The sequence below is a fragment of the Vitis vinifera genome, chromosome 14 (assembly GCF_030704535.1).
Source record: "Vitis vinifera cultivar Pinot Noir 40024 chromosome 14, ASM3070453v1".
In the NCBI taxonomy this organism is placed as follows: domain Eukaryota; kingdom Viridiplantae; phylum Streptophyta; class Magnoliopsida; order Vitales; family Vitaceae; genus Vitis; species Vitis vinifera.
Window position 1 is genome coordinate 26937360 of NC_081818.1, and position 26735 is coordinate 26964094.

At 32.8% G+C, this 26735-nt stretch overlaps 2 protein-coding genes across 3 annotated transcripts; both read right to left on the minus strand.

Annotated features, from left to right (window-relative positions):
• Positions 1-523: 523 nt before the first annotated feature.
• On the minus strand, positions 524-17686 carry LOC100255968 (GATA transcription factor 7). 2 transcript variants are annotated; one of them, XM_010662532.3, is made up of 9 exons: positions 17447-17686; positions 5897-6262; positions 4897-5070; positions 3217-3342; positions 3057-3146; positions 2592-2681; positions 2380-2438; positions 1225-1372; positions 524-1128 (listed from the first exon to the last, which is right to left on the minus strand). In XM_010662532.3, exons 2-9 carry the CDS (start codon positions 6239-6241, stop codon positions 1057-1059), a joined length of 1104 nt encoding a protein of 367 aa, XP_010660834.1. In that variant the 5' UTR covers positions 6242-6262; positions 17447-17686; the 3' UTR covers positions 524-1056. The 2 variants fall into 2 exon arrangements, with proteins under 2 accessions (XP_010660834.1, XP_010660835.1); XM_010662533.3 differs by lacking the exon at positions 17447-17686 and adding an exon at positions 15577-17421.
• Positions 17687-23593: 5907 nt separating this feature from the next.
• On the minus strand, positions 23594-25045 carry LOC100250829 (uncharacterized). The gene is made up of 2 exons (XM_010662534.3): positions 24416-25045; positions 23594-24176 (listed from the first exon to the last, which is right to left on the minus strand). Exons 1-2 carry the CDS (start codon positions 24947-24949, stop codon positions 23856-23858), a joined length of 855 nt encoding a protein of 284 aa, XP_010660836.1. The 5' UTR covers positions 24950-25045; the 3' UTR covers positions 23594-23855.
• Positions 25046-26735: the final 1690 nt, after the last annotated feature.

Consider the following 26735-nt stretch of genomic DNA (forward strand, 5'->3'; position numbering starts at 1 on the left):
ATATGTTGTTGGCTTAAGTTCCCATTTCTGGGGAAGAGAAACTGCTTGGAAAATGAAATATTGCACAATATTTTTTGAACACAAAAATCTGTCTTCCCCCAACCCTGGGCTTACAATGAAGGTCCTCTGCTGAATTGGTTGGGCCCTGCAGTTTATTTGACCAACTTGTGCACTGGGGATGGTGCTTAAAACAATTGGAGGTGAATCATTTACGTTAATGGATTTCCAAAGAACCTGGCAAGATAGAAGAAAAACAATGTATCTTGTTCCCTGTTTGCCTGTCAACTCCCAACTAGTTGGTTTAATCAAATTGAGGTGACATTATGCATGCCCTGCCTCCAATTCACACAAAATTATATTCTTTTAAGCCTATGTTTGGTTCTCATAAAATGCATAGCGTATGCTTAGAAACTATATTACTTGCTGCAATGAATCTTATTTTTTTGCCGGGGATTACATCACCTCCCTTAGTTGATACACAATTTCAACATGATCCAAGGAAACTAGAAAAGAAAAAGAAACATTAGTTAGAAATCCACTTCAGCGATTAATTTCTAGTATGAAAGTTACATGAAATCTTGCCCACGCTATACATTGTTTAACTCATTCGGCAACCCTAGAGAATTGCATGCCACACCTACATTAAATGTTTAGCTAACCAATGCCTGAACTTGAACGTGAAAACGCCTGTGGCTTTGAGTTTAAAATTTTACAAAATTTACAGTATGAATATCTGAAGTACTAGACATCATGAACAAAGGGGAAATGAAGAGTTCAACTGCCGAGACCTACCTACATGCTGCAGAACCTTATATCCCAATTCCTTGAGAAAATGGGGTATGCTTGAACCTTTTGCCCTTGGTTCTCTTAGTATCATTTTTACCAGGTTGATTTGCATGTAATTTTGTAAATTTACTCAAGTACTGAAAATTGGTGTGAGAGGCTCCCATCATCTCTTCTGTAATCGATCTTCAGAAAATTAAGTTGAGGCTACGCACTTCAGAGTTCAGCAAGGGAAAGCCCCCTCTCGCCCTGATACAGATCAATTCAGTGGAGCTACCTTGAAAGCTTCCTAGCCTTTTCAACTGCTTCAACATAATAATACAATCTCCACAATGTTGCATTATCCTACAAATAACAACACAATATTGGCATGATTGGCTTGGTGAAGATCTTTCTCTCTCTATATATATAGGCAATCATAACTTGATGGTTTTTACTTACTTCTTTTTCCAGATTGACATGGATTTCATCAGAGTGTATTTCTGGTAGCTTACCACGCTGGATAATTTCCACAGCACGTTCAAGATTTTTAGGAGGTAGCTTCTGAATCATTTTTTGAAGCTGTTGCTTCTCACGGCGGGTCATTGGCCTGCAATTGAAGTTAAGATCTCTGGTGTTACTGATTCAGTCAAGTTGAAAAGCAAGGCACTGGGGCATGTCATTCACAGATGTAAGCAAAGCCAGTCATTAAGGGACAAATAGCAGTCAATTAACAGATAGAAAACTATCAGAAAAGAAATAATTACAAAATGCACATTAAAAAATGGCACCATCTACGGGACAGTATGACAGAAGGCAAATGCATCTTAACGGATGAGCCCGAAGGAGGTAAAATTTCTCCATCTTGTGTTTCGTGGAATGTTAAGGAGTTAAGATACACACCCGGTCAAACGTAAAATAAACGCAAGTTTTGTCACGGAAAATATCTGGGCTACCATATATCCCAAGCGGCTGAGTTCTGACTTAACTCTCATTAAATCCCATTCCTTGTTTAATTTAGTTGTTGGGGGGGTTGGTCAGCTTGAATGGAATGCACTGTCTCTCGTGTCTGAAGCCTCTCTTCCACCCAGAGCTCATGCAACAACAATCTTAAGGCACAAGGTGGGCATTCCATGGAATAATATTATTCCAGGAAGCAACAAAACAAAAACCTCAAGCCATACATGGGACATCCTATAGAATATTATAATTCCACAATGGAAATATTCAGATCATACTTGATTTGAGCTGTTTGAAACCTAATGATTACCTTCACTTGGGCTTGACTGGCTTTGGCCTGAGCTAACCCACTTGAGTCATAGCTCGAGTGTCAAAGGCTGCTAAATCACATGTCACATGTCTTCCAAAAAATCAATGCAATTTTTTATATTTGCACAAGAGAAGTGCTGGCATGGACTTCTAGAACCAATCATACCAGCCAACTATAAGGTTTGCGCTTTCCATTTTCCTATAAAACCACCAGTCCTTTATAGCCAAAAGCTTTGAGAGGGCATTTATTTTACATGCATAAACCCATATGCCTTTTCGGTTGAGAACAAAGGGGACAAACCAACCAAGCTTCCCCTCAACAAGTTCAATGAAATCGAAGCAATGTACCTGCACTGGCACATTACAGTGTCCAGAAGTTGTTCAAGTTGCTGCTCCATAAGCCCTAGCTGAAAAAATATAAAGAAACTTTCAGCATACTAATTTCTGATTCAAGGCCAGCATGAAAACCACAAAATAGTTGGCATTGTAGCCATAAGTAAGAACAATAAGATAAGAAAATGCTTTGGAGTTTGGAAAAGAATGAATTTTTGGAATGTTACTGTTCCAGATAGTTCATCCGAATATTTCTTCACTCTCTCCTCAACCAGTGAGCAATCATTCTCTAGAAGGATCTTCAGATCGTCATTCACCTGGGACAAAACAAATTAAGGCCACCCACATCCATAAGTTTTCCATGACCAACCATAAAGCCCAAATGTGTACACATAAACTGACTTTAATTTAGAAGCCAATAGAAGTATTCTTTTGTCTTTAACGGAAGTAACAGAATTATTGTGAACAATAATTATACACAGAAGAAGAGCTGTAACCATACTGAGCTCAAACTCTAGTGAGACAGTTGGAGGGACAGAGAAGGGAGGGAGGAGGAAGTTATTGGCCTATTGCATTCCACTTCCTCTCCAACCCTCTGATACCTCCTCTACCACTGACCACAGCACAATATTGAACATTCCAAATCCAGCAAATCTATCTAAGATCTAAACATCAAAGTTGATTGTTCTTACTTCTCCATTTTCTTTCTCAGCTCCTGTATTTGAACAAAAAAGAGGCTCCCTTTGCTTTTCAAGTCTGATTCCACAAGCATCACATAGAGACTGAAAATGGAGAACCAAAATAAATAATGTATACAATATATAATGGAGTAAAAACAGAATTGATGGTCACCTTATGCCCCTCTGGACCAGTTCGCCACCTCAAGGTCTCTGTAGTGTGGCAATGAGCACAGCTTTTAACAATATTGGATTTTCTTTTTTCCGAAGAAGCCCCATCCACGCACTCAAATGCTGAACCCTATATATTTAAAGAAGGGGGAGAGAGAGAGAGAGAGAGAGGAATCTCAACATTTGCTCAGTTTCATATCAAGCTTTGCATGCTTCATTCTCTAGAAAATAAGAAAAAAATTGATCACTATTAACAAACAACCATTTGTCGGAAATCTGAAGGGAATTTCACTGAACAAATGGAGGCAAGTACAGGAACAAAAGCAAAGAAACAATAGAATGTTATTGCTGAGGGGAACAACATTCACCCTAGAAGTCATCCAAAGTCAAAGCTTCAACTTTAGATGATTTTTTTTTTCCTGGAAATCAGCCTTTGAATTGCCGATCAAATAATACAAAATAAAAGGCAGTTTAATACTCTTGAAATATCAATGACTTCTCTCATAATGTCAGCATTCCATGAACCTTTAGCTACCACAATCACACATGAGAAAACATCAAAAAATAATTTTCGCACGTGGCCACTACAAAAAACTTTAATAGCTTAATAAAGCAGCAAGAACTCTAACCAAAAATAAAACCACTAAGCTTATACATACATATTCATATAAAGAACATCAATGAAAGAACAATGCAACTATTCTAATGATTTTCTTCTATCTTTCTATGTTGTTTTATCTTAAGCAATGATCCCTCAGTTTTGTGTTAAAATACGTAATCAAATGCATGTTTTCAATTAGGATGATTGTTTTTTTTTTTTTTAATCAGAATTCAATTATCATGATTATTGCCAACATATATTCAACAGGTTCAATTCAAAGTTCCAAAATAACTTAGGTGTCATTAGGACGCACTTCCTATTTTTTAATTTTAAACAAAAGGTGTGAACTTACCTTGTGTTCTTAAAAATTGTTTCTAAAATTTTTCAAATTAGAGGTGGTAAAAGTTTTTCAATACCTCAATTTTTTAGAAATGGTTTTTAAAAACCATTATCTTTTTAAGGTACATCTCCAAGAGTTCTTGCATTTTATAGGAGTTACTACCACTTTATGTTTTTAAAAACAGAAAATAAGAATCCAACAGACAGTTAATTAGTTGTTTAAGTAGAGCATCCAAAAGACATCTGCAACATCAGATGCATAAAACAACAAAAACAAGGAACCACATCTAAACATAATTTGAGCCGTGTGCCTAGTCTATTAAAGTCAATTAGAGAAATAAACATTACTAGATTTGAAGATCTAACTAAATGCTTTCATCTATATAATGATGTTTACAGACATTCTTGGGTGCATATAGAGTTCAGCTTAAAAAGAAGTTTATTTCATATAATTCCAATTATCATTGTAATCAACCAAAAACCATATTAAATCTTGTCAAGTTAATATCAAACAAGAGGCAGAATAGAATCAGTTTATGGGTTCCACACAACCAACTGAATAAACTTGAACTATCTTTCAAAAGCAGAGAGTATGAGCACTTCCATCAACGTTCTGAGGGTAATTTGGCTTATAATTTTAGAAATATAGTTGTGGACCATCAAGGGGTGTGTATGTGTGTGTGTTAAACAAATATTTAAACAGAAATTGATAATATCATTATAAAGAGATCACAAAAGGCTAACCTCTCTACTAGATCCACAACTGATATGACTAGCATTTGGAGAGGACATCTTACGCTTCTTACAGGGAAATTGCCCTGCACAACCATCAGATTCACCATTCGAATTACGGGATTGATGCTTTTTGTATCTTAAATGTGCTTGTATCTGACGTATAGCTAGAACAGGATCGAGCATCTGCTTCCAAATGCCATATAGATGAATATTGAAACATTAAGATTCTTAAAAGTATCCAACATGTGACATATAAGAATTATAGGGTTCAATAATTTAAAAAAAGAAAAAAAGAAAAAAACAGTTTTTATCAGAATGTTTTTCACATCCTGCAGGAAATAAAAATGTGTCCTCAAGGTTAACATGTAAAAACAGTCTTATATTGACAATAACATAGTTAACAGATTTTAACCTTTTCCTACTTCTGAGTGGATCACATGAAACCAAACTAATGAACTTAAAAAGTATGCCTCATTCCATAGGTCATTTCATTGTTCAGAGACATGCCAAACATTAAATAACCAATCTTCAAAAATTCATATTCCAAGAACCTACAAGTAACCGGAGTTTGCTTCTTTATTTGAAAAAATAAAAAATAAAGAAAAAATGCAAAGATTAATTTATTAAAAGCACCTACTTAAAAGAGAAAGGAAGGGGGATGCACCAAAACAGTATAGAAGAAAAGAGAAAGAGAACAAAATATTAAAACAAAATAAAATTAAAATTAAAACCTCTTCTTAACTACAACCCAACCAATCAACAAAATCTAAGAGAAGGATGTCATAGCCATAAACTTTCCGCACTAAACAAGAAGAGCACAAAGGAATAAACTTTTGAGAGTGCATGACCAGAATGCTCCTCATCATAAAATGAAATGTGATTTGTCTCTTGTCATATAGTCCAAAATAAACACAAGGGAAGTTTGCTCATACTGCGCATCTATGCTTTAAACAGGGGAATATAATTAAATTTACCTATATGAATGAATGGGTGTATGTAATTAATTTACCTCATCAACTTCCTGTGTCAGAGAAGTCACACTCTGCCTGAGCAATGCTTTCAATCTCTCATTTTTAAAATCTGAAATCCCAGCTCCAATGCCATTACTAAACAAAGAACCAGAACTAGAAGAGCTCTTGGCCTCTTTACCATCACAACCATGCTTTATTTTATCCCCATCCCTAACTTGTCCACCTGTTCTTGCAGATAATTCAGAGGCTTGGGAAGAGCAAGGTAGAAAATCCTTATCTTGCGAGAGTAACTCTGCTACTTCACGCACATAGAAACCAAAGTAATTTGGTCCTACTTTATTGTGTTCAGCAGAAGCAACCACACACTTTGATCCTTCTGACATGTGAAAGGGAAACCCCCAACACTGCAAATGAAAACAATAGTTTATCAGCACATTTTAGAACACAATCCTGAGTCTTTAGTGATAAGTAATTAAGGGAAGGGCTCAATACAAGCCTTCCCTCCTTCTAGAAGGAAAAATGGTATTGCAAATTAAAACATTATATATCGAAGGTGTCAAAAAATTATGATACAGATATGATACATACAACATAACACTTGTTTCATGTAAAGTTATATAAAATCAAAGGTGCTTATCAGAACTTAGTGCATTTTATACACACACACGCACACAATGATGGTGGTTACACATGACATTTATTGATTATGCATGACAATTATTGTTGCACTTTGAATTCCAAACAACCCAAGGTCTGAGGTATGAGCAAGTTAAAATAGGCCCTAAGGTTATTTTATTACTGTTTAAGCTGTACCTAAAGATTAAAAATGGATGATAAAAATTAAAGGAAGGGAGAGGGATGATACTATACAGAAACTATTGTGCGCATGTCGCCAAAGGCACTCTCAAAAAATTGATGTTTGAGTGTAATTATTTTTTTTTTTTGATAGATGATGTTTGAGTGTAATTATTATTCCAACGAAAATTGAGAAGGTATTAGTTGAATTAAAGATATATCACTTGGATGATTTGATGCTGACAAGACTAATAATGATGGAAGAATGAAAATATGTGTTTAATTTATTAGTTTTCCATTTTTGAAGTTCTCGTGAGGATGGTAACAAACTTTAAAATGTAGAACATTGATCATAGCACACAACACACATATGTCAATAATCCATGTGAATATAACATTAAACTTGTATAAACTAACACCAATGTTAATGTGTGCTACAAATTTACAAAAATAACTCTACGCTTGAGGCTTGGCTCAAGTGGCAAGTGGTTGAGGTGAGGTTGTGCGAGGTTTAGGATCGAGTCCTAGTGAGGACCCAAAAAAAAAAAGTTTTCCCGTGAAAAATGATAATAATAATTTACAAACATAACTACATATGCATGAAGGTAACTAATTAAAAAGAAATGCATGAAGAAGAAAATCAAGAAATTTTACTATTAATGTAAGACAGTTAATGAAACAACAAACAATTACCCAAAGCACTTTGCAACAAGACAAGAAACACTCGATTACAATTTTTGCAACATAAATCATAGGCAAATGGTTGAATCATTGTCATTAGAAAGCTATTGCTGAGGATCTTCCAGATTTTTTGTCTCATGTTTGTTATTTTGATTAGCGAGGAACAAAAGAGTTTTTTTAGATGAGCAATGGACTGTTTTGGACTAAATTCCCCAACCTTTATTTTATCTTGAGATCCATTAATCTCCTACTCTTGAAAGGAATAAATAGAGTAATAATTTGATTCTTCATTGCTATAGTAGGTAGTAAATAGGAGAGAATAGAATTTGTTTTATCTTTACAAAAGAAAAAAAAAACGGGAGTAATTAATTGTGACACCTTCACAAAAAAATGGCAAACAATTCATCCTCCTTGGTCACTTGTAAGGATCAATTTGGTCCCTCCCAGGATTTTGGTAGACATGATGATTGTTGCCTTTCAAGAGTCCATAGGTCTACTAAGATCAGTGTTATCAAAGGCGATTGCCTAGATCACCTAGGCCATCAAGCCTGGCAAGGCAGATAAAGGTCACTTCTTAAAGACCTAGGCAAGGCTACTTCAAAGAGGCAACGCCTAGACAATCACCTTGGGATAAGGCACAAAGCATAGAGGCAATCACCTTTGACCATGAGTTAAGATTAAACATACCTCAATCATAATTTCATTCAATCTAGCATTGGATTAAACAAAGTATAAGATGAAATATTATATTATCATTCATAGAGATAATAAGATAGAGGCCTATCAATCTAGTCTTGATGGAAGTGATGACAATTTTAATTTCAACGATGCCTAGAGCTTCTCTAGAATGTTCAATCTCTTATTTTGTTTTTTATTTTGCTTTTTAGATATTTGAAAAATTAGAATATGCATTTAGACAAGATGAATATCTCTAAACAATATGATGTTTTTTATAATATAGGATATAATATTTAACGCTTTGAATAATTATTACTATTTTGTTAACTTTATAAGACATCATAAGCAATGAAAAATTAATAGTGCTAATTGTTGAAGACAACACTTATATTGGTTAAGTATCGAATAGGTAAATATATATATATTTTTTATCACCTTATTATAGTCAAGTTATCACCTTGTTTTTCACCTTTCGCCTTATGCTAAAAAGAGTCATATCACCTTGACATCACCTTTTGCTTTTGACAAAGTGGTATAGAGTTATGTGGAGAGTGGCACATCTTGCTTTGATCTAATAATCTAGTTTGAGAGAAATGCCAAAAACATTTGAATAGATGAGGTTGATGGTTGTTTATAGGAGGTTATACATTATCTATCTTCCTTTGTGGCTTTAGTAACAAAGTCTTTTTAAAGTTCCATTGCGGTGAATCATACTACTCTTTGTTTGGGAGGAGTGATGATGAGGTACAAGCTAAGCAGATACCTCCACTACTAGGTGCCCTTAAGCTAAAGTTTGATCATTGCTTTTTGGGTAACCCAGGTAGCAAGGGATTGCAATCATGATTAGGGATAAAATAGTATTATGCTAAGAGCTTTCTCTAAGACTTGTTGGACTAGGATCAACAATTGAGTCAAAGATTTAAGCCTCTTCAGAAGGAATAAGTTTGGGCTAGATCTTTAGGGTTGTGCACTCTCATAGTTTACAAGATTCTACTATTGGATCTCCTAGGTATTAAAGTAAAAACAAGGTTCATGGAAGTATGAAGGATGATTGCATCAAATAACTCAACAAATGCTAAACTTTTGTGTTTCTCCTTCACTTAGATTTTCTTAACTAATTAAATATCAGATCATCTAGCTAAGGATTTGGCCAAATAGTTGTATGATTGGAGGAATTTCTATCTCCATCAACCGTAGTCTTGGTTCTTGTCTAAAGAGTTGCTTCATTTTGAAGGGTTTTTGGTAATTATCCATTCTAGTTCCTAGTTTGCTTTCTTTTCTACTACTCTTTCTCATTTTTGGTTAGATTTAGGTTTTTCCCTTTTTTTTAAGGACTACTCATCCTTATTTATATATTCTTGTAATTAAATGGAATGAATTGTTTATTTCTTAATAAATAAATAAATAAATAAAGGTGGAAAAAGAAAAGAAGAGAAGAAAAAAAGAAACATAAGAGAACTCCAAATTATGTAAATAATAACATCATGTCATCATCTTGAGTCTTATTGTAAGTATTAAAATCAAAGTTTCCAAACCAAGACTATCTATTCCTTAATAGGTAAATCTTTAAGCAATAAGTAGCTAATTCAAACCATATTCTACATAGAACTTCAACCATCACTAATGCTCCTAATGACTCCAAATTTCATTACAAGTGACCAAACAACTTCAAATAATAGAAACATATCTTACATCTTTCAAATATCTTGGGTGGCAAAAATACAAAATATTTTTTTTCACATATCTTAGGTATCTTGGTCAGCAAAAAGTAGAAAATCTTCTTGTTCCTTTTTTTTCTCTAAGCATGTGTTGCTTTATCAAGGCTACCTACTATTAAAATGCAAGGTTCAAAGTATCGGTCAAGAAGGGTACTACTTGGCCGAGTTAAATCCAAAACAGCCCTTGCCAAGATGTTTCAAGACTTTTTGATAGGTAAAAGCAATTGTCTTAAAACCCCCTAAAGAAGGGCGCCAAGATGTTTCAAGACTTGTTACAAGATTTTCCAACTGAAGCATTGAATTGCCTTTTACAATCCTCATGCCGAATTTGCACCGTAGTGCGAGTAAATACAACCTCTAAAGGCATATTATACTAATTATGAATTGACAAGTAAATCATCTAAGCTAAGAGAATCGAGCTTTGAACAACTTTACAACAATACCCCTATTACGCAAATTACCAACCCAATTCAATTTTTTTTATTTTTTTTATTTTTTTGGATAGGTAAAATCAAGATAGTATTGAATAAGAAAAAATGGTGCCCAAAAGGCATCCCAAAGCATATAGGAAGTATACAATTGTTGCCTAAAGACAAAACCTACCAAAAGGAGGAGCCACAAAAAATCTCACTCGTCCTCATCTAGAGCCCAACCAATCAAAAAAATTAATTAGAGAAAGAGATTTGTCATCTATACACGACTTTGTCCAAGACCAGAAAGTACAAACAAAAGAATTTTTCAATCTTTGTACCAAAAGCTCTTCGTTATCAAAAGCAATTCTATTTCTTTCCTTCCAAATTGTCTAAAAGATGCATAAAGAAGATGTCTTTCATTCCTTTTCGCGCTTCTTGCCCATAAAGCAGTCATGCCAACCAAGGAGAGTCTCTCTAATCAACAAGGGTAAGACCCAAGACACACCAAAAAGAGCAAAAAGTAACTGCCACAACACCCTAGCCTTAACGCAATGAAGTGATCTATGGTTTCTTTTTCAACATGGCCAAGGAAATATCTATTTGCTAAAGACCACCCCTTAGCCCCTCCTCTTCACCTAATCCAGAGTTAAGGCCATTCCTCACAATGCTTCCTAAGCGAGAAAAACCCGCCGTAAAGGTACGTAAGGGCTCCAAATGATAATCCTTGTAAATGGGACTACACCTTCTAGCTCCAAAGCAACATAAAGGGACTAAACAAAAAACATCCCGCTCTTTGATTTTGTCCAAAGCACCTTATCTTCCAAGTCTTGGGACACCCTCTTTTCTTGGATTCTCGAAAGGAACTGTTCCACAATATTCAGCTCTCAATCATTAAAAGGCCTAGAGAAACTCATATTCCAACCACCAGCCTTAACCGTGGAGCCCCAAACATCTACCACTCGTGCCTCTTTTGAAACCGCTATGGAAAATAAAGAGGGAAAAAAAACACACAAAGCCTCATTTCCACACCACTTATCCTTCTAAAATCTTCTATCCTAACAAGTGATTTCTTTAATTATCTAGTAATACTCATCACAACCTAAACATAGCCAAAAAAAACATGTCCCACAACTATTTGGTTCACTTACATTAGGTAAGATGATCTATTAATTCTTCATTAAATTTACAAAGATTGCATCTCTTTACCTTTTCCACCCTCTACTCATAAAGAGATCAATAGTTAGGATCTTCCCTCACACATCCTCCCAAGCAAAAAAAAAAAAAAAAACACATATCCTTAAAGGAACACAAGTACCCCAAACTTCCTAAGGCTCCTTTTGAATTCTCAACACATAAGGAATTATAACAAGATTTTACTTGGAAACTTCCCTTCTTTCCTCCCACCCTATATTATCCTTTCCTTTTGCTTGGAAGCTTTTTTTTTTTTTTTTTTTTTTGATAGGTTTTCCTTTTTCTTGGAAGCTCATCATGAATGAGCCTTAAAAATTAATCATCTTCCTATCCCTGAAAGAGTCATCTAAAAAGAAAGAGCTAATGACCTCCACACTCATTAACCTCCCACGATCTGCCACTCTAACATTTTATGAAGAAGTTAGACTTAAAAGTAAAAGGAAATCCTCTCTCAAAGAGTGGAGTAACCATTAACCAATACAGACATTTTCATTAGTCATTATTGATATAAAAAATGAATATGCCTTATCCATCTTTGTTGAATCCCATTTTTTTCCATGACAAACAGGAGGAAATTCAATTCTACATTGTCGTAGGCTTTCTTTCTATCCAATTTGCATACTAAGCCCACCCTAGAGCTTCTCTTCCTTATATCAATAGCTTCATTGGCAACCAAGGCTGCACCTAAAATTGGTCTACCTCCAACAAAGGCATTATGAGACTTCATCACTACCTTCGCAATCACCCTTCTCAATCTATTCACTAACACCTCTATTATGAGTTTATATAGGCCCCCATGTAAGTTGATTGGTGTAAAATCTTTAATGTAGTTTGTTCACCATTTTTAGGGATAAGAACTAGAAAAATAGCATTAAGGCTTTATTCAAAGGATTCATTCAAATAGAACCCCTTGTAGAACTCCATTATTTCTCTTCCCAATGTAGTGAACAAACCTACCAAAAAGCCATTGAAAAGTCATCAACACTACATGGGTTATCTACAACCGTACCTCAAAAGGTAGTAAATACCTCCTCTTCCTTGAAAGGAACTTCCAAACTTCTTTATCCAAGTCATCAATGAAATTGATAAAATCATCCTTAGCATTTTGTCACAACCTACTAAAATTACCCCTCACTTGAGCTTATATGGGGGTAAGAAGCTTCCATAAGAAGCTAGAGACATCTACTCATCTCTGCAAATGGGTAGGAGTCCTTAGAGTTGTGTGGAGTATTCTATAGAATTTTTACATATAGAATATTCTAGAATTATAAGGAGCCATAAGGGTTGTAAAGAGTTCCACATGTGCCTATAAATAGGAGAAGGTCTGATTTAGCCAAAGCACGAAGCACTTAGGGGCTTCCAAAGCATTGTAAAGTCCATTTGAGTACAAAACTCTCTAATTATTGCCTTCTTTGCTCATCTCTTGTTTATGTCACATGTATCATTACTTATCATTGAAAGCTAAATTTGGAAAAGACTAACTTTGCAACTTCTAGAACCTTCAATTGTCTAAGTGTCACATGATTGCTTAAGAAACACCTAAGTCTATGACAATTAAGACTCCTACATTGTGGATTCTCAAGTATAAAATGAAAAAAAAATGACAAACCCCACCCTTCGAATCTACTTCCTTGGAAAATGATTCCTTATTCTCTTTGAGCCTACTTCTAACATCCCCCGTATGCCCCTTTTGAAACTTTGATGTGTTGTTTTACTAAACGTTGTTAATACATTTCTTTGCTTGCTTATCAAAAATAAAATAAGATTCTTTCTCCAATAATCACTAGTCATGCAATGAAATTTTTTCATGTTTTTATTCTCTTCCTTAAGCCATAGAGGCCTTGATTTTTGTCTTCGAGAAATTTTCTCTAAAATGGCTAAATGACTAAATTTATCATCTACCGCTTTTGGATTATCCTCATCCTCCTAAGACAAAAGGTCCTTCACTTTCTTTAACATCTCAAACTCTTGTCTCATCAACATCTAAAAATCTTATCTTGTCCAAAACTCCTTCTTTCCTAAAGGACATATTGACAAAGACCTCTTATCTTGTCCAATGTTGCATCTTTCCTAAAGGGACACATTGTCAAAGACCTTTTTTTTTTTTATTGGAAACGACACAAAGATATATTGATAGAAAAAAGAAGTACAAGAAGAAGGATGAGAAATCCTCCCACCAAATACAACTAAATTACAGGAAAATACACATAAAACAAACGAACTCCCACTAAGGACCAATCCTTATGGAGTACACACCGCTATCCAATCCAATTGAATCACATTAAGGGGAGTCCCCTTAAATGCCTTGGAGCAGAAAGCCCAAAGGGAAGCAAGGAAAACAATAGAGTCTCATTGTCAAAGACCTTTCAATATCATTTCTTTACATGTTCCTTCATATTTTTCAGCTTTTTAACAGGAATAAAATTGGGATTGCCCCTAAACTCATAACTCCACCACCAAATCTTGTCAAAATCCTCAAAGCCCTCCACTTTTAACACCAAGCCCCAACAAAAAGAAAACAAAGGAACAGGAGATAATCTAAGATGGGCCTTGGAAATAATTGTTTGGATACAAAGGAAATTGTTCCTCCTAAAGTGGCCCAAATGAGGTTTAGACAAGCCCTCATTGTAAGTAAAAACACCTCCTTTTAGTGGAGGATCCACCAACTCAAAACTCCTTTGTAGATTTTGAGAATTCCCTTATCACTAATGTTATTTGACTACAATTTCATTTTTCACTAGATATTGAATCACATAGAATTCCCCAACTAAATACCATGTTCTTCCCACAAACCTTTAATGGAGCCCAACTCCTCCCATATCTCCATTCTCTTCATCCCCATCAAGACCCTAAATACTTATGAACCCCTAAATGAAATTGGATCCACAATTTCTAAATAACAAAGAAAATCTACACTACCCTACCTCAATTTCCAAGCATTCCAAGAGTTTGCAACCCCACATCAATAGAATCCCTTTGGCTAAACCCTAGCATCAAGATAGCCTCACCCATAGTTGTTAAAGGCAAGGCTAGCTCAAGGCACAACAATTCCCTAGCTATAGCACTTTGCCTACCAAGAGGCCCACATCATCTATTTTCTTTTCTTTTCTTTTTTATTTTCTTTTCTCTTTTTTAACACTTTTACTGTTGAAATTTCCAAATAAATCAAAAGTTTGCATAATTGCAATAGTTTTTTGTTGGATGCATCTTTTAAATTCTTGAATTCTTTATTACTTGGATTGAATTTTGGATCATATTTTATAAATTAACATGCGCCCTAGATTTTGCTTCATTAAACTCAAGCTCGCCCTAAGTTGCACCTAAGCCTAAGCATCAAGAGACAACTTAGATGCCTCTTGTGTCTTTTAGCACTATACTCTATCCTAAACTCCAACCTAAGCCCAAGCTCCTACCTATCTCAAGGGTCATTTAATTGATTTTTGTTTCCTATAAACAAACAAAATTGCGTTTTTCCCATAGTTTTAAAAGGCTCAAGGCACACCAAGGCACAAAGTACTCCTGGAGCCTAAGGCGCAAGGAGCACCTAAAGCGCAGGCTTTAGTGAAGTGAGGCGCACCCTAATTTACATATATGTTTTTATACAATATAATCAAATTTAATAATCATTTATTTGTCTTAAACACATAAATCATCACATATTATCTAAAATTTCAATTTAATCAACAAAAAAATATAAAATTAAAGAACTCCAAGCATAAAAACAAAGCACCATGATTGCCGATACATATCCAAATCCAAAGTTTCCAAACCAAAACATGCAATTTGTCCACAGTTCAAAAACATCATTAAACACCAAGGTTTAGGAAAGGTAAGTCTATTTTTCCTCTATTTTTTCCTCCTTTTCTTCATTCTCTTCGCTTCTTCACAGCACAGCAGAGGCTAAGGCAATGTTTTGGGTGTTGTCGGGTTGAAAACTACCAGAAAAATGGGCTAGAATGAAAGACAGGGTCAAAACAGTGTCGTTTTGGCCTGTTTTTTATTTTCAAAAAGCAGGCTCCAAAACAATGTCGTTTTGGCCTGTTCTTTTCAAACAACGGGGAACAAAACGACATCGTTTTGACCCTTTGAAAAAAAAAAATTAAAGGTCCAAAACGACTTTGTTTTGGTCTCAATTAATAAAAAAATAAAAATAAAAAGCTTCTTTTTGCCCTTGGCAACCTGTCGCCAGAGAAGAAGACCGGAAGAAGAAAAAGAAGAAAGAGATAGGAGGTGAAGGCGCACCTGTGGGCCGCATCGCACCTTGCCGGAGGTGAGCGCCTTGCACGCCTAAGCAGCACCTTTGTGAAAGGGCGTCGCTTGCCTTCAGGCGAGGCGCCGAAGGGTTGCGTCAAGCCGCTTGGAGCCAAGACGCGCCTTTCACAACTATGGTTTTTCCCCCACATAAAGGATTTAATCACTCTGCTCTTATTTGGATCATGCAAGCCTCCAATTTTCCTCAAGAGGGCAAAAACCTAACAATTAGTTGCATTCTCAACTACTTTCTTTCTTGGACAGGTTCTTATTACCTACTTCTTTAATTTGATTTGAGCTATTTAAACCCTTGCTCACCTCTTCTCACATCAATCTCCATTAATACTTCCAAAATCTCATTATCATGGCCTTTAATGAGAACCCACATCCCTCCAAAACCAAAGAAATTTCCTATCGCTTTTTTCCTCATTCCCTTCACCAAGAGGGGACCAAAGCATTCTAATATGTGGGTGATTGGAAAGTAACAAGCATCCAAAATAGTTTTTCCTAAGAATATCTCCCAAAAATTGCTAACATCAACTTTCAATCCTCGCATAAGATATAAGGCGGCTCATTTAAGTGATTCTCGTAAAAGCACTTTTCAGCACTTCTATCAAAAATACTTTGATAAAAAATCAATCAATGTTTAAACATCTATATCTATAACCATATCCATACAATATATAAAATTATGAAGAATTCATGGACTTTTTTTCTTCCCAATGTACCTCAGTCATATCACTTATTTCCCCTCATACTCCACATTTTTATTATTCACGGGTTATAGCAGATGAAATTAAATTCATTTTACTTATTTTGCACTTCAAAATTCTTTTTTTTTTTCTCTCTCTTTTTAAGATAAGAGTTTTTATTTTTTTTTTATTTTCTTCCTTTCCTTCCAAATACTTCCATTTATATTGGGATTCACTTGCAACATAGTAGATATCATTTATGTTTACATAGTAAAATTAGCAAACAAATTAGTGAATATTCAAGCCAAATCTAATATATATATATAATTATGTAAGGTAATGTTCTCATATAGTTTATTTTATAAAAAATCTAGCTTGAGTTGTAGTCCAAAATGAAATCCTATAATTCAAAATTTTTTACAATAGCACTCACAAGTTAAAAGCATCAAAGAGAAAACTCCTCTGTTTGGTTTCCAAGAAAATAGAGCAATAAAAGAAAACACCATTTTCAATAATTTGTTATCTCCCATCTTTTCCTTCCAAAAAGATGAAAAAAGCAAAAACACCCGTCACACCAATTAAGCCAAACAGTCAGTGTGAATTTTAATTGGCATTTTTCTGTATTCCCGAGTCATCGCTTGTGAAAATTGTTCCTTTCAAAATCTTGTTACTTTTTTTTTTCATATTTTCTCTGTATGTAAACTAAATCTATTTTTATGCAAGCGAACATTCCGAGATGGCAAAGACCGCTAATCTAACAAAAATTTCAGTCATCCAAACTGACAATAGTTCCACGGTTATTGAAAGAGAACCCTAAAATTCAAAATTTCCAGCAATAGCATTCACAAGTTATAAAGCACTCGAGTGAAATCCGACCCTCTGGTTGGTTACGAAGAAAATGAAAGAAAAAAAAAAAAAAAGACATATTTTAGTTACTATGTTATCTCTCTCACTTTCCTTAAAATAAAATTAAAAAACTCGGATCAACAAACCAAAGAGTCATATAAGTTTTAGACAAAGTGCAATTTTCTATCTTCTCAATCCCTACATGGTGAGAATTCTACGATTCAAAATTTTCTTTCATTTTCTCATTATTTTTTCAGCATTCAAACGATCGTATCAAACGTAGAAGTCGATCGATTGAACTGGAATAGAGAGTGGAACAGTACCTTGAACAAAGAGCTCGACCAAAACGAAGCGTCAGGACAAAGAATGATTGAATCCTTTTGTGTAAACAGGGATGGGGCAAGGAAACCCTAAAGTGCTGTGGAACGTGAGTTCAGTCGGTTAGAAACTCATGATCAAATTTTGCCATTCGTACACTTTGAGATGATAATTCCGTACCCAGTTATGCAGCGGTTCTTTTAGAACCGCTAGAAACTTTCAAATTAAAATTTTGTATGATATATTATATAATTAAAAAATTATTTTGAAAATGATTTATAAAAAATTCTCCCAATTTTTAAAAATAATTTTTAAAAAAATTGTTAAATACCCAATCTCTATAAAATAAAATATAAAAAGATAAAATAAAGCTTTTTAAATTTCTAACGCTTTTCAAAATTAGGATTCTTAATCAAATTTAAGTCTATCTTGACTTTCATAATAAATAATTTTAATTTTTTTTAAATTTGTATATCTTATATTCATCAATATATTAAATTTATATTTAATCGATTAATTAATTATACTTTTTAGATTGCTTTTATATCAATTTTTTATTATTTTATTCATGGTAACAACACTTTTATTTTGATTGTTTTATTTTCACCTTATTCATATATAAATTACTTTTTATACATTTATATTTCAAAATATTTAATTCATGTTTTTTTATTTTTACTAGTAATTGAACACATGCGCGTTTAACATGGGTCATGTTGGTTTGTAGGTTGTCCAAAAACATTATCTGAATTAATTATATATAATATGTAATATATAATAATGATATAATGATAAAATACAAGCGTAGATAATAGAAATGATAAAGTTATTTTTGAAAACAAAAATGTTTAAATATTTCATACTTTTATACGTAGCATAGATAAATTTATCAAAAAATTTATGTATACAAATTTTATTAATTTGAAAAATCTTTTATTGTTGTGTTATATCCTTTTTTTTTTTAAATGGAAATGATAATTTAGATTAGAAAAAGTTTATATTTCAATTTTATATATTTTTAAATATTAATTTTATAATTATTGATATTTTGCATTTGATAAATATTAATTTTATATTTAAGCGAATTTAAAATTTTAATAGTAATATGATTTTTTACATATGGATATAATTATTTTACAAAAAAATATATTATTTTTATCCAAGTTAATGTAATTTTTTCATCTCTCCCCAAAAAGATTATAAAAAATATCTATTTAAAAAAAAATTTCCAATTTCCCAAAAAAAAAAACATTTTTGTATGTTATATAATCGTCCAAAGATAATAAAAAATAAATTAATTTTAAAAATAATTCATCGATATTCACAAATATCTAAATAAAACACAACCTATTAATTTGATCATTTAAAACTTCAAATAAATTAAAAGGAAAAAAACTAAATAAAATTTTTATTATTTATGTTACAAAAACCCATAACTTTTTTATAAATATAAATGAAAGTTCTAAATGATTTTAAATTATTGGATTAATAAATATAATCATCATCGTGTATCTACATTTTTCGATCTTGTTTTTTCAAGAAAAGTGTGTTGACCTCCTTGCTTGCCAATGACCTAAAACAAAAATAAATCACAAAAAAAAAAATTAATTAATTAAACACAAGCAAATGATATATTCTTACAAAATAATAATAATAATAATAATAATAAAGTAACAAGAAAACTAACAATTCTTTTCAAAAAGAATGAAAATTTTTGAATCTTATAACAAGTTGAACCCAAAAAATAAATCAAATGAATAGACCCAAAAAATATCATGAAGAATCAACATCAAAAATTGATCTCAAAATAATAACTCTGAAGAATCAATATAATAAACTTTTGATTCCCTATTGAAGAATCAATATAATAAAGAAGAATCAATATAATAAAATTTTGATTCCCTAAAATAAAGAATCAGATATGTGGTGATAATAAAATTAAAAAATATATAAATAAAAAATTGACAAATCATTAAAAATAAGAAATGTTAAATAAGTAAAAACATAACAATTTAAATTAACAACCTATTCATAATTAAACAATTATAAAAAGAAAATATAGATACTTCTCAAGACATAATATCTATGCAACAAATTCTTTAGTGAGGATTCTTCATCCTTTTCGCATGTCCTCCATTTTTCAAATATCATAAAAATATATTGAGTTGTTGTCTACCTAATATGAAGAGATGATATGAAGAGATGAAAAGCGACATGTAGTTTATGAAAATTTTCTATTAACTACTTCATATGAAATAAGTAATATAAATAAAAATGATAGACAATGGAAGATGTTGAAGCATATTAGAATTTAATAAAATGAGTAGAAAATAAGAGTAATAAATAAAAGGAAACATAAAAGCATATTAAAATTTAGTAGGACAAACATATTTAAGGGGTAAATTAATGAGATGAAAAAATTGACTTTTACGTTTTAATTTGTTAATATTTATTATCTTTTGAAATAAAAGTTAAAAGATCATGATAATTTTAAATTCATAAAATATTGATGATATTTAAATATATTTTTTAATTAATAAACTTATAAAATAAAAAGGAATTATAAAAAGTAACATAAAAACATGAGGAATATAAAATAAATAAATAATAATCATTAACATTTACCAAGATAATTAGAATCCAGTATAATTTATTTTTAAGAATCTTTTTACACAATAAAAACTCAAAATACAAATTATAATTATTATAAAAAAAATTTAAGAGAAAAACTCATAAAACAAACATCATAATTAATTACATCTAGATATCATATATGAATTGGTACATATGAAAAGTCATATATATAGAATTAATTGATATGAATGAGCGTGTACAAAAAGTCATTTTAGGGAATGAAACCATGTGAAAAAAAGATATTTTTTTAATGAGATATATAAAATAAATAAATAATGATTTTTAATATTTATTTTGATAAATAAGTATTCATAAAAAAATTAATTTCAATTAATATAACAATTTATTAAATTTTTTTATGAAAAACTTATAACATCTGCAAAAAAATTGAAATAACCATTAAAACAATAATATATCATTATCATATTAATTGAATACACATTAAAGAAATATTTTTGTTTAAAATTTGGATTCAAAAAAATAAATTAATTCAAACCAATTTTTCGTATTTATGTATTTATTTGATTTTCATTTAAATCTCTTTTTTTATTGAATAAATTAAAAATGAAAAATTAAATTATGATAAATTTATCTAAATCAAGTTTTTTTTTAATTTTAAAAAATTATGATAATTTTTTAAAAGAGAAATATTATCTAAATTAAGTTTTTAAAGGAGAATCATTATCCCAATTTTTTTTAAAAAATAATGATAAACAATGGATATAAACTTATATAATAAAAATGATAAGGCTATTTTTGGAAGAAAAAAAAGTGTTTAAACACTTCATACTTAATAAAAAAGTGTTTAAACAAGTTACCTGTCATGCCTTAGTTCTATTAGTATGAGTATGGAAATGTATTAATCCGGGACGGGACAAGTATGAGGACTTATTCAAAACCCAAATCGGGTTTAGGGATTTGGCACCAACTTGCCTAGACCCACCCCTCATATAAGTTTACCAATTCACCCTCCAAATAAATAGTTGTTTCAACCTTCATTTGCTGGTTCTCTATGTAGACAACTCCTTTTTCCCCCAATTCTTTTACCCTAAAACCACAACCTATTTTGTGAGCTTCAAGTTAAAGAACACCCTTAGTAGCTCCCTTAAAACCAAGTTACTACTCCACGTTGTATGTTTCTCAATATCTCATATCATTTTCTTATTCGTAAATTTTTCTTAACCTTTTTTCTTTGCAATTGTCTTTTCTCTCTTCAATCTCAACCTTTACACTTTTACATCGGTCATGAAGATCCAATGGGATTGTATAGAATGGACTTAGACATTTTGATATTTAGGTGAAGTGGTTTAGTTTGGAATTAGTATTCATAGAACTAAGAATGGAATTCGTATTCGTAGAACTAAGAATGAGTTATGGAATTATGAAATTGTTTAAGCTCTGTTAACATATACAAAATCTAATATTATTTGTATTTACTATTTGTTGACCCTAAGATTTACAGATTTGTTGTTGTGAGACCATCACCCTATTTATCCCCCTTCTCTAGGTTGATTACCATAATTTAGATTAGCCTCAAATTCCTAACAGTTGTGTTTGATATATGATTTTGTGTTAGAACTTAACCTAACAAAGTACCCATTTGAAGCAAAATAGGACAAGACAAGGCTAAATGAAATTTATTTTTATTTTTATTTTATTTTTTCATAAACGAGGATGGGAACACATCAATCCGCCCTGTCCTGAGGTTTGGGGCGAGGATAAGAAATAATTATATAATTGGGATGGAAATGGGATAAAAGTATTTCATCCCAAACCCACCCCATTGTCATCCCTGTCATCAATTGCATTAAGTATGTTTGATAAAATAACCTAATATTGTAACTTAACATACAAATTGACTTTGATAAATTAATTTAAAGTCTGTTTAGTAGTGATTTTAGAAAGCGTTTTTTATTTTTTTAATATTTGAAAATTTTTATCACTAAAGTATAAAAAATTGTAGAAACATTTCCTAAAATCACTATCAAATACACTTTTATATAGCTTAATACAACTTAATGTGTTAAATATAGTTTAATTTCAAAAACCATTATGATTTAGGGATAATTAAAGCAAATAATAAACATAAGGTCCACATATTTTGCATTATTAATGCAAAGGACGTGAATCGAAACAAGGAAAAAGTGAGTGGATAATTTTTTTTGGACGATCTTTACTCATAGTTATTATAGTTAAAGTAGATAATACATATAAGGTATACATAGTTTGCATTATTAATGCAAAGGACGTGAAATGAAACAAGGAAAGCGAGTGGATAAATTTTTGGGAGAATTATGTTTTGGGGGTAGATGGGTCCCCAAATTAACAAAAGGTCCATATAACTTTTCAAATTGAGTTGAAGGATATGAAATAGTAACGGACAAATATACAAGAACACATATAAAATATTTTATAAAATTAAGTTAAATATTTTTTTTAAATAATTTTTTTTTTCAAAAATACGAAATTAAATAAAAGTAGTTTTCAAAAATATTAAATTAAATAATTTTTTTCAAAAATATAAAATTAAATTAAATAATTTTTTTAAATATTAAATTAAATAATTTTTTTTAAATATTAAATTAAATAAATTTATTTTTAAAAAAATATTAAAATTAAATAAAAGTATTTTAAAAAATATTAAATTACATAAAAATATTTTTAAAAAATATTAAATTAAATAAAAAATATTAAATTAAATAAAATTATTTTTCAAAAATATTAATTTTTTTTCTCAAAATCAACTAAGGGCATTTTTGGAAATACTGAAGGATGATATCCTTCAACTCAATTTTCATACTTTCATTAGGTCTTGAGCTCAATTTAAAGAGTTACGTGGACCTTTTGTTAATTTGGGGACTCATCTACCCCCAAAACATAATTCTCCCTAAATTTTTTTGGACTATCTTTACTCGTAGTTATTATTATTATCATCATCATCATTATTATTATTAAGGTTGTTGTCTTAAAAAAAAATTCTGAAATTGTCATATTCACCTGCATCAATTTTAACTAATATTTGCTCTCATTAAATTTAACTAGTATTTACCTTCATTAATCTTAAATAATAAATTTATTTATTAGACATCCACTTTAAAAAGTCTTGTAGATGTTTAAAACAAATATGAAATATTTTTGTAAAAAATAAATAATAGATCTTAAATGTATGCTAAACCAACATGAGTTAAACACCCAATACGTGTTGGTCTCATTTTTATTTTTAACAAAATTAAATGTCAATACCCATAAATAATAACACAATAAAATACTTGCAAGTAAAAAAGGTAAAGAGACACAAATACAATTTCATAATTTATAGTAATTGGGCACAACCCGAACTTACAGTCACAGTCAACTTGGTTCAATTTTAGGCTTATGGAAACATATTATTCCAATAATCCATCTACTTTCAGTTTAGGAAGCTATTAAAATTGATTTAATATATGTGTATGTTTATGATTAGAAAAAGGTTATGAAAAAAATTTTATTTGTCTATGATTTTCCACAAAGAATATAAATTTTGTCACAAATTTGGAAGCTATTAAAATTATAGCATGTGGATCATACAAGAGGTACTGCTCAGGCATCCAGCAGATACAAGGAAAATCTATGGTTTTCTGTGTGCTGCAAAAGATGGGAATTATAGCATTTCTAAACATGAGTAGATAGAACCCATGAGGAGAGAAATTATCAATGGTGTTTGCTCTAAAGGATTGAATCTTTTCAAAGCTGAAAAGGGGTGAGCTTATCAGCCTAACCCAAAAGCAGATGACTTTAGAGTCATTCATATAAAGGCTTAAAGTTCTTGTAAGCTATAACTGCATAGAAGGGGTCTGAACCGGACAAAAATCCCAGCAACCTCGCGATCCAACTGAGAGGCCCCTTGTCCTCTTGAGCACCATTAGTAGCTGGTAATTTCCGGATGGTTTCAGGTTGTGTGAATCCTTCCACACATTGGAAGTACTGTACTACTAGTTGCACCCGGCTGTATGCAGTTCCATCTCTCCATGCACTGATGGCTTTCTCGTAGAATAATCGGTTACTGAAGCTGACAATGAACACCCCTCCTGGCCTTAACACCCGAAACACCTCTGCAAATACCTGTAGTAGGGTAAATTCAGGTCACTTATTAAGTCCTAATCTTACTCAAATTCTCAAGGTCTCACATTTTTGCTGATATGTGAATGTCTTAGTGTAGAGAAATACCCCACTTGTAAACCTACATCAGTCTCAGAATTTCTTCAATTTTTCATAGGAGTAAAATTTGCGTACATATTAACATATTGGGGTTTTTTTCTTCCTTTATTTTTTTAAAGGTGAGCGAAAAATTATCATCTGACCTTTTCAGGATATTGAAGATACTGCACACTAACTGTGCACAAGACAGCATCGAAATTGCAACTGTCGGATTCCAACTTCTGATCCTGATTGAGATCCTTCACAAAGAAATAATCTAGCCTGGGGTTCTTGGCAAGCTCTTGTGCATTGAGCCCATGTCCCACCACTCTTTTGTACTCTATTTCTTTAGGTAGATGGCTAACCCATGAGCTCATGAGGTCCAGAATCTCTGAACCAGGGCTCAACCGTTCCCTGTAAAGATCGGTCAGTGTGGAAATGAAGCCACTGTCAACATGGGTCACAAAGCGTGGGTAGGCATAGAATTCTCGATCTGGGTAAGCGTTGAATTTGGTTCTACCTTCTTGAGTTAGAACAAGACGCTTGATTTTGCCTGCTGAGGATTGCTTTGGTTCATTTTTTTCATTGATACTGTTTGCAATCCTTGAAGGGAAGCTTCTGGCTTTGAATGGGATAGAGGAGAAGTTCGTTGGAGTAGATGGGTGCCACGGCTTGGGATTTGGGTGAAATGTAAGCATGGTCCTTGGATCAATACAGTTCTTTTAAGATACCTTCCAACTCCAGTATAGATATACGTTAAGGGATAAGTGTTTAGTGGTCGTGAGCACTTGCAGGCTGTAGCTCCCCAAAATGGGTTCATGATGTCTCAAAAGTCAGAACTTGGGTGGAAAAAGTACTCACCAGCATATGTGGGTGATCCCAATTCCCAGCAGCCCATGAGCTGTTTTCGGCCATGGCCCAGCTCAATCTCTAGGCATATTTCTAAAAGGAACAACCACCCAGCAAAAGCCCAGCCCTATAGAGACAACACCCCTGATTACCAGCATTTTGTATAGTAAAAATAGAAGTATAGTTGGCCTTAAAGCCGATTTTTTCTGGCACTTGTTCCTTATTCATTATGTGGGACCATCTTCTTTCCATCTTTCCATGTGAACCAGATGAAGATGAGCAAATAGTCCTCACATACTGCTTTATGGTTTGTTGGGATAACAATGATTAATCAAGGAGAATGAAAATGCAGACGTGCGTGTATCTTTGATTGAGCTTTGTGCCATTATATTTCTTGTTCTTTATTTAGGCTTGAGAGAACAGAGTCATTCCACGTCTCCATCATCCACATTTAGAGGCTTTTTCTTTTGATCAAAAGAAGGCAAATGAGGACTGGAGCTGTCTCTCATCTTGGCCAAAACTCCGGTCCCCAAGTCTATATCACCCACATTTAGGGGCTTTTCTTGTAATAAAAAAGAAGGCTTGACAAATCGGAGTTCTGGCTCTCTGGGACTATTGTTGTCACTCCAACTTAGCCACGACCATGAAAAAAGACAAGACTAATGATGATTTGCTTGCACAAACGTGTATTGAGGCCTTGTAAAAACATCAAGAGAGATGATACCATATGTTTCTCAAAAGAAATGTCACGAATAATTATACCCCCCACCCAGCCCCCGGGGGGGGCCCTCCCCTTCACTTGCCTCCCCGCAAATCCCAACTTCCCTCGTTCCAATCATCACTTTGCCCTTCTCCCCCTGCAAAAATTTTGGACATTCTGGATGCAATTAAGGTTCAAAAGGGATTCTTCACACTTTTCTTTTTGGTAATAAAGAAGTTTATGAGGAAAATCTCCTTAAAAACATGAACATGGTATTAATATCTACGAATCTCCATGCAAGCACGCACGCACAGAGACACATCCAGACAAAAACCTTTGCAAAGAAACCATGCCATGTCCCTAAGGTTGGAAACCTTTCACCCCCAAGAAGAAAAAGAAGAATTTGGATGCAAATTGAATAAAAAAGGGAGAGGCAAAGAGAAAGGAGCAGCCCACAAGGCATGATTGCAAGAGCAATTGAGTTCCAGCTCATTAGACCTTCTAAAGGGCAATCCAATCCAATTCAATTGGTGGGTCCAGACTCCTCTGCACGTGCAACATGGACACTGTAGAGAGGGACAAAGATCAAACCCCATTTGCCTCCCTCTTTTGCTTTACCAATGGGGTCCCCTACAACTCAATTGGTTGTGTTCAAACTCACAAACTGCCGAAAAAATGTGTGCGGTGCTGCAAACCGGTGGGTCTACAAATTGGTCTGTTCTCCATTCCAAATATCCACATCATGCCCACACAAACCAACCAAATTTCTTCAACCCTTTTATACTCCCCTTTTGCTATTGCTTTGAAAAGGGATTTGAATTTTCACCGAGTATGTTCCCTTGTGGCCATGCCTTTAGGGAACCAATGCCCACTACATTATGTGGGTTGAAGTCTTTGATTACTGTTTGAGCTAGTGTTTTTGTGACATGCCCACG